Source organism: Sorex araneus, chromosome 6, assembly GCF_027595985.1.
Source record: "Sorex araneus isolate mSorAra2 chromosome 6, mSorAra2.pri, whole genome shotgun sequence".
Lineage (NCBI taxonomy): Eukaryota > Metazoa > Chordata > Mammalia > Eulipotyphla > Soricidae > Sorex > Sorex araneus.
The window spans coordinates 54,881,710-54,890,510 of record NC_073307.1 but is presented as its reverse complement, the minus strand read 5'-3'; the positions used below and the strand labels follow the sequence as shown (position 1 = coordinate 54,890,510).

General features: G+C 46.1%; 1 protein-coding gene across 1 annotated transcript in view; it reads right to left on the bottom strand.

The window, feature by feature from the left end:
* Positions 1–1,696: 1,696 nt before the first annotated feature.
* The window catches only part of CHRNA7 (cholinergic receptor nicotinic alpha 7 subunit), a 71,225-nt gene continuing 64,120 nt past the window's right edge, over positions 1,697–8,801 (bottom strand). The window contains exon 10 of the mRNA XM_004617757.2: positions 1,697–5,212. Within this exon, the coding sequence (XP_004617814.1) occupies positions 4,688–5,212 (525 nt within the window). The 3' untranslated portion in view covers positions 1,697–4,687. The remainder of the gene's footprint in view (positions 5,213–8,801) is intronic.

Below are 8,801 nucleotides of genomic sequence, written 5' to 3'. Positions count from 1 at the left end.
AAAAAGTTAAGGAGTGGGGTTTGTCTGAAAAGTCCTAGACCCAAACTCAGTGTGGGATCATTCAATACCCCTTGAAACACCTGGTTTTCTCTCCTTCCCCACTGAAGGGGGATGTGGAGGGAGTGAAGGGTCACACACTTCAGAGTTTTGGTTCACTTCTCACTCAGTGCTCGGGGGTGTGTTCAAATGGTGCTCAGGGGTCCTTGCAGTGCCAGGACTTGAACTGAAGTCTCCTGCATGCAAACCATGTGCTCCAGCCTGTTGAGGCCTTTCTGAACATGGACTGAATTTGAACTGAGAAGCTATCGTCCGGGGAGGAATGTTCTAGAAATCCCTTGAGCACAGACTCCTTCACAGGATCTCCTGATTCCACTGAGATCCCCTTGAGGATCTCAGTGGAATCAGGAAGCATATGGGGTGCAGGCGGGTTGCAGTAGTCTCCCACAGGGGCAGAAATTAAATGAATGGATTCCAACTACCATCCACGAGGGTACAATCAGAACCTCCGGCCAGTCTGCTGGCTATATGCATAAGGAGCTTCTCTTCTCTCTGAACCAACTGGTGTGGGCCTGATCACCAGCACCCCACAGTCCCCTGAGCATCATCTGGAGAAGCTCTGGAACTACCAAGCACCTCTAGAATGGCCCCAGGATCCCCAGCACCAAATGGCCCTAGTAACAATGCTTCATCCAGCCCTTGTAGGGAACCCCTGGCTAGATGAGCTGAGAACCTCCTGAGGTTGGCCCCCCAAAACCGACATTAAAGGATGGGAGCATGGGAAGTATTTCATGGGCTCCAAGGCCAAGATGCTCAATGAGAGCATCAAACCCTCCTTGGATGGGCGAATAATGCAAGATTTGGAGAAGAAAGTCTTAAGCTCTCACAGATGGAAATAAGGTCCCCACACAGGAACTGAAATTCAGCAGGAGGAAGATAAATTCAAGGGCTAGAGAGATGGTATCGGGGTAAGATGCCTGCTAGCCTTGCACACAACCAACCCTGTTTGACACCCCCAAACTGCATGGGGTCCCCCAGTCCCAGCACAGCCAGGAACAAGCCCTGAGCACAGAGCTAGAAAGAAGCCCTGAGCACCACCAACTATGACTCGAAATACAAAAAAAAAAAGTATGCCTCGTGAATTATTATTATCAGTACATCTGCCTCTTCTCAAAAGCAACTGGCCAGGAACAAGAAATAAATAATGGAAAAGAGACACAGAAACTCATAGATATAATAAGAAGCCCACATTATAGTAGTTGGCTACCTGAATACACAAAATCAATTACTTTTCTCTATTTTCAGTTAGAAAATAAAATGCAAGAATCATTTCACTGAGAATGGTAGTAGAACGACAGGATACCTAGAAATAAAGAAGAAATTCATGGAGCTCTGTCTCAACAAAACAGCAAAACCTCTGGAGTGACCAAAATCTAATATTTAAAATTAGATTTGAATATAAGCCTAGATTGTTCTTGTACTCAATTCATCTATAGAGTCAGTATGATTTAAATTAAGAAATAAGGTGCATGTTCGTGAGAGGAGGGAGATGAGTGGAATGTGTGTGGGGTTGAGGGGGTGCTGGGTTGACTTAAAAATACTGATTACTATAAATATTTGATACTAATGTAATGAAACCACAGCAATTGAAGACATCCTTAAAGAGATAAATTAATAAAACAGAAAGAGTTACACATACTAAAGAGTTTACAATATTGTAGAATTTTAATATGTGGAAAAAACTATAATTGTTTTATAAGAATGCAATGTTACATATTTTTCTGGTACAACTGGTTAACTGGAGAGATAAATCTATGTTTACCTTCACTTTTTGTGAAAAAGAAAAAGAATTCTAGTAAACCATAAGGACTTAGAAAAAATAAAAACTAAAACCATAAGGACTTAGAAAAAAATATGAGTAAGTTTATTTATAATTTCAGAAGGAGAAATTATTGAAATTATTGAAAATGGAAACAAATTCCAAGAAAATATGGAAAAACTGCACATAAAATCATACATTTTCTACATACCAATAAATAAATTAATAAATAACATCAAAAGACAACTAATAAATGAATCAAAATATTTTCAAGATATAACAGAAAACTTTCATGGTGCACAGGCAAAATAATAATTAAAAAAATCCAAACACCCCAATTGAAAGTTGCATAAAAAAACAAATTTATAGGAATGCAAAATACCAACAAAACATTTCCAAAGAGTCTCCACTTTGCTTATGAAATGAACTAAATTAGAATGCTACTACAATATCTGTTTTATTTTCCATCTCACCAGATTGGGAAAAACGTTCTTTAATGATTCATAAAACAATATGAGAAATCACCCTATATATAGGGTTTTTTTGAGAAGCTAACCTGACAGATCTGACAGCGTCTATGAAAAGGTTAAATGCTCACAGTCTTAACGGAGAAATTCCATTGCCACTTTGGAATTTATACCAAGACAGTCACAAGAAGATGCCGGGTTCCAAGTCCACGGATGCTAATTACAGGTTTATGTACAAAAATAACAAATAGCAGATACTCTATAGGTTCCCCAACAATAGCCTAATCAGAGAAATGAGAGGCCACCAAGAAAATGGAATGTGAAGCATCAATTAGAACGAGGTAGCTCTTCCTATGTTGCCATGGAAAAGTTCTCTAAGATACACTCAATAAAGAAAGCAAAGTGCAGAGAAAGGAAAGTGCATCCGTGCATAGCAGTGTCCAAAAGGAATATCTCTCTCAATTAGCTCCCCCTTCTTCCCTTTCATTCTGGAAGGACACGACCCCTTACCCAACACACACACACACACACACACACACACACACACACACACACACACACACACACACACACTCCACAGTAGCTTGCCATGAGCATTGAAGAAGCAGAGAGGGAGACAGATTTGACCCTCTCATGCTTAGCGTTCACCTACCTGTTCCTTACTAGATCCTTATTTAGGTGGGCAAAACCAGAACCACTTTTTTTTTCAGGTTATGCCATCTCAAATGCAATCCAAATGCATTTGTTTGTTTTAAAGCCCAAGATGTAAAAAGTGAGTTTGTGGGCAGCAAGAGAAATGAAATCGTCTCTTTTGCTGGAAAACACTTGGACTTAAAAAAAAAACAATAATAATAAATAGGGAAAATAAAGTGCATCAACGATTCATCCCTTGTATAATGGGGAAGGGGGGGTGACAGGACCTTGAATTCACACACACACACACACACACACACACACACACACACACACACACACGGAAAGAGTCTTCCATTGTGCAAACAAATTCATCCATTTTCCCCAGGAAGGACTGAAATACACAAGTGAATAGATGTAGGCAATTCCTTTCGCTCTGAAAATCAATCTTCCCTCATGATGTGCCCATGGCAGGGGGAGAATCGAGTCAAAGATGCCCTGGAGCTCAGAAGCTCAGAGATCCGAGTTCTAAGCTACTCCTGGGTAAACAGAGAAGGACAGAAGAGATTTTTCTAGGTGAATCACCCTCTGATCTCACTAAGAGAAGAATGGGAGAGGGCCCAGAGGACTATTATCAGACAATAGAAGGGGTGTGCTCTATTGCCGAGTCAAATGAAAGTTTCTTTCTTGAGACACACATCTTGCCTGTTTCCTGAGCTGGAAATAATAGTGAAAGGGGGACAGAGCCCCCAAGGCCAGAGGCTAGAGTTATGGGGACTGGGCAGCTGTCTTTACCTGTCCTCCAGCAAAGCCAAAGCCTTTCTGACACATAGGGAGCATGATGAGGTCTAAACTGCCCTGATATGGATTTAAAAAATACCCATAGGAAATGTTCACTTTATGTTATCCACTTGGATCCACGAATGTCTAAGTCTAATCAACTACAATATAGGTAAAGTATTTAACAGGTGAAGCATTTAATAGTGTACTATTTTACACACACACAAATTTACCTTCACTTCATTTAGCTTTAGCTATTATATTGGGCTGAGAGTTCTGAAGTGACTTTGTCCTGTGGTGTCTGCAGACAGCAGTCAATCCGCAGCCCAGAGTTTGGCAGAAATGCCCTAAGATTCCTGGGTCCAACCCTAGTCCACCGTCAAACACAGTCTGTGACACCCTGATTCCTCAGACAAGGTCGGGTTGGAGCCATCAGGCTGGTGAGAGGCTTATTTACAATCCCAGTTTGCTCTTTGTCTGAACATAGCATCAAACTCTCTCTTGACCAGGGATTGGTGGAGGAAAACACAAAGAACAAAAAAAGAAGCTTTCAGTTTTGGTTCCATGTCCCCTTTCCTGACTTTCCTTCCCACCAGGCAGTCATTTGAGTGGATTTGCAGTCATTTGAATGGGTTTTGAGAGTTTTGAGGCAATCTGGGTTCTTACACAGGCAGAAGCATACGAGGGGTTTCCATGGAAATGCATCATGGTGAGTGACATGCAATCATGCGTACTGACCATCCAGTGCCCACCCCAGCCCACCCTTCTGAAAGGCTTGCCTCTAGGGGTAAGGCCATGTGGGGACGGGGGGGTCCTTGCAGATCTGATGCTGCACAGTGATCACAGAGCTGGGTGGGAAGAGTGAATCTGAACCAGGCTGAGCCCCTCTGCAAGTGACAAGGGAACCAACATGACAGACAACGCTTGGGGGACAGACACTGGGGTGGCAGGGGGCACAGGCATCCCAGCAGCAGGGCCCATCTGACCCAGCTCAAGCGAAGTCTTTGGACACAGCCTCCACGAAGTTGGGCGCTGACATGAGGATGCCAATGGTGCAGATGATGGTGAAGACGGAAAAGGCCATGAGGCACAGGCGGTCCACGACGCAGGCGGCGAACTTCCACTCGCTGCAGATGGCCTCGCTCTCGTCTTGGCAGCGGAAGCGGCTGGCGATGTAGCGCACCTCCTCCAGGATCTTGGCCAGCTCCGGGTCCCCGTCAGCAGGCGGCCCACCATGCAGCAGGTGCTCATCGTGAGCGGGCGAGCAGGCCAGGCGGCCGCACACCACCCCGGAGTCCGGCGTCGGGGAGCAGTGCATGCCGTCCAGCCCACGGAAGCCGATGTAGAGCAGGTTGCCATTGGCAGCCGGGGGACCTGCGGCCACAGCGCTCATCTCCACGCTGGCCAGGCTGCAGCGCCGCAGCTGCTTGTGCGGGCAGGCCGGACGCACCTTGTCCTCACCTGGACGCTTCATGCGCAGGAACCACGCGCACCAGTTCAGAAGGATGATCCGGGTCTATGGGACACAGAGAGTGTCATGGGCTGGCGGTCAGGCTATCCATACTACTGACCCTGCAGGAGCGCCCCACCCCCTCCCCCCGCCCCCCTTCCCGTGCGCCCTGCAGCCAGTACCTTCCCCTGGGAGTGTACCCAGGGCAGCAGGGCCTGAGTGTTAGCTCAGTGATGCTTCGCGTTATCATGTGGAATGGAGGGGGGGGGCGAAACCCTACTTTCTAGGAGGCACCCCAGAATGTCACAGCAAACTCAGGATGCTCTGGGAGAACTGAAAACTTTTTCAAGTTAAATTAGTGTTTTCTTTTGTTTGGGGCCACACCTGGTAATGCTCAGGGGTTACTCCTGACTCCATGCACAGGAATCATGTCTGACAGTGCTCAGGGGACCTTATGGGATATGGGATGCCAGGGATCAAACCCAGATCAGCTGCATGCAAGGCAAATGCCCTCCCTTCAATAGTATTACTACTTCATCCCCAAATACTTTTTTTTTTCTAGAAGTGTCAAGTGATTGTGTTGAAGAGAGAGTGCAACAAGTAAGGCACTTGCCTTGCATGCAGCCTGATACCTGGCACAGCTGGGGCCCCTGAGCACAGAGCAAGGAGTCAGCTCTGAGTGAGTCCCTGTGACTGTAGGTAGGAAAGCACTTTGAAAAAACAGGCCAGGCACAACTGGACAACCACATGTAAAAAAATGGGCTTAGACCTTGACCTGACACCATGCACAAAAGTCAGATCAAAATGGATTAAAGACCTCAACATTAGACCACAAACCATAAGGTACATTGAAGACAAGGTCGGCAAAACCCTCCACGATATTGAAGATAAAGGTATCTTCAAAGGTGACACAGAACTAAGCAATCTAGTAAAAACAGAGATCAACAAATGGGACTACATTAAACTAAAAAACTTCTGCACCGCAAAAGATACAGTGACCAGAATCCAAAGACTATCCACAGAATGGGAAAGGATATTTACACAATACCCATCAGATAAGGGGTTGATATCAATGGTATATAAAGCACTGGTTGAACTCTACAAGAAGAAAACATCCAACCCCATCAAAAAATGGGGCGAAGAAATGAACAGAAACTTTACCAAGGAAGAAATACGAATGGCCAAAAGGCACATGAAAAAGTGCTCTACATCACTAATCATCAGAGAGATGCAGATCAAAACAACCACGAGATACCACCTCACACCACAGAGACTAGCACACATCCAAAAGAACAAAAGCAACCGCTGTTGGAGAGGATGTGGGGAGAAAGGGACCCTTCTACACTGCTGGTGGGAATGCCGACTGGCTCAGCCCTTCTGGAAAACAATATGGACGATTCTCAAAAAATTAGAGGTTGAGCTCCCATTTGACCCAGCAATATCACTGCTGGGAATATATCCCAGAGAGGCAAAAAAGTATAATCGAAACAACATCTGCACATGTATGTTCATCGCAGCACTGTTTACAATAGCCAGAATCTGGAAAAAACCCGAATGCCCTAGAACGGATGACTGGTTGAGGAAACTTTGGTACATCTATACAATGGAATACTATACAGCTGTCAGAAAAAAGGAGGTCATGAATTTTGTATTTAAGTGGATCGGCATGAAAAGTTTCATGCTGAGTGAAATGAGTCAGAAAGAGAGAGACAGACATAGAAAGATTGCACTCATCTAGGGTATATAGAATAACAGAGTGGGAGACTAACACCCAAGAATTGTAGAAATAAGTACCAGGAGGTTGACTCCATGGCTTGGAGGCTGGCCTCACATTCTGGGGAAAGGGCAACTCAGAGAAGGGATCACCAACTATAATGTAGTCGAAGGCCATGTGGGGGAAGGGAGTTGCGGGCTGAATGAGGGCTAGAGACTGAGCACAGTGGCCACTCAACACCTTTATTGCAAACCACAACAGCTAATTAGAGAGAGAGAACAGAAGGGAATGCCCTGCCACAGTGGCAGGGTGGGGTGGGGGGAGATGGGATTGGGGAGGGTGGGAGAGATGCTGGGTTTACTGGTGGTGGAGAATGGGCACTGGTGAAGGGATGGGTTCCCGAACTTTGTATGAGGGAAGCATAAGCACAAAAGTGTATAAATCTGTAAATGTGCCCTCACGGTGATTCACTAATTAAAAATAAATTAATTAATTTAAAAAAAAAAAAGAAAAAACAGGCCAGGGCTATAGGACAGCAGGGAGGGCACTTGCCTTGCACATGATCGACCTGGGTTTGATTCCAGGCACCCTATTTGGTCCCCTGAGCCTGCCAGAAGTGATTATTGAACACAAAGCCAAGAGTAAAGTGTAGCTCTAAAACCAAAAACCAAGAACACTCTAGCCAGGGCTGGCTGGCTGATTGCACAGGCCACAGTAACATCATAGCTCAACAATTCTGCCCAGCTGCAAGAGAGTAAAATCCATCACAGACAACAAGCCTGTTGTTCCTGCTCCCAAGGGTTCTGTATGAACAATGCCTGTGGAGTTAGAAAATTCTGGATGCTAGGGCTAGAGAGGTAGGACAGTGTGTAGGGCACTTGCCTTGCACCCGGCTGGTCTGGGATGGATGCCTGATACACTGTATGGTCCCCTGAGCACCAGAAGGAGTCATTTCCTGAGCACCGTCAAGTGTGGCCCAAAAACAAACAAAAGGAAATACTGAGTGCAAATCACTCAGCATTGCTATTGCTTTTCCTCTCAGGGTGAGAGAGCCACCATCTCAAACCCACACCCGCAGAACCCAGGTTCTGTTCTCTCTACCTGTCACGTGAGCCCAAGCTCCCTCCCTCTGGAAGACTGTGCAGAACTGGGTCAATGCACCAGGCAGCCACTGGGCAGGGTTTGCCCAAATCCACAGCTGTGCCAGCCTCCTCTTTTGCACATTTTTGGGGCTGCACATCGTGGGGAGAGGGAACAACTCAGGTGGGCACGCTGCACATCCCAAGTCTACTCCGAATATCCACAGCGTGAATCATTAGCTTTCAAAGCTCAGGCATCTGAAATGATGAGATTATCCCCGTGGCACCGAGCACACTGTGTACGTGACCTCTCCTGTTCTGCGACTGTCTGGACTCAGGCTGCGCAAATGTCACCTAATTCTATGGCTCCCGGCAGCATCTTCTTCACAGCAGTGGATCATAAGAACCATCACAGGGAGGCCGTTTATGTTCCAAATGTGCAAGGGAAGGAAGAACGCAGGGGACTGGGGAAATGGCAAAGCATTGACTTCCCCACTTCCTCTGCCGCCCTCAGTCTTACCGTGATCATGTATTGACAGGGGAGTGATGAGTCTCTGCTCAGAATTCAGATTTCCCTGAAACACTAAAGAGCTACTACGTCATGAAAAACTTCTGGGTATTTTTATGCCTAAATTCTTTTTTTTTTATTTTCTGGGGGTCAGGGGTCTTTTAAGCAGTGCAGAGGCAGCACCCAGGTGTCTCCTCTTGGCTGGAGGGTCAATGCAGAGAGATGAGGATGTGGTGCAGCTCAGACCCTTGGAGCACAGGGTACCTGGCGGCGCTCAGGGAACTAGGTGGTGCTGAATCTCAAACCAGGGTCAGCAACGGGTGAACCACCACCCCCCGCCTCCACCCGGCCCCT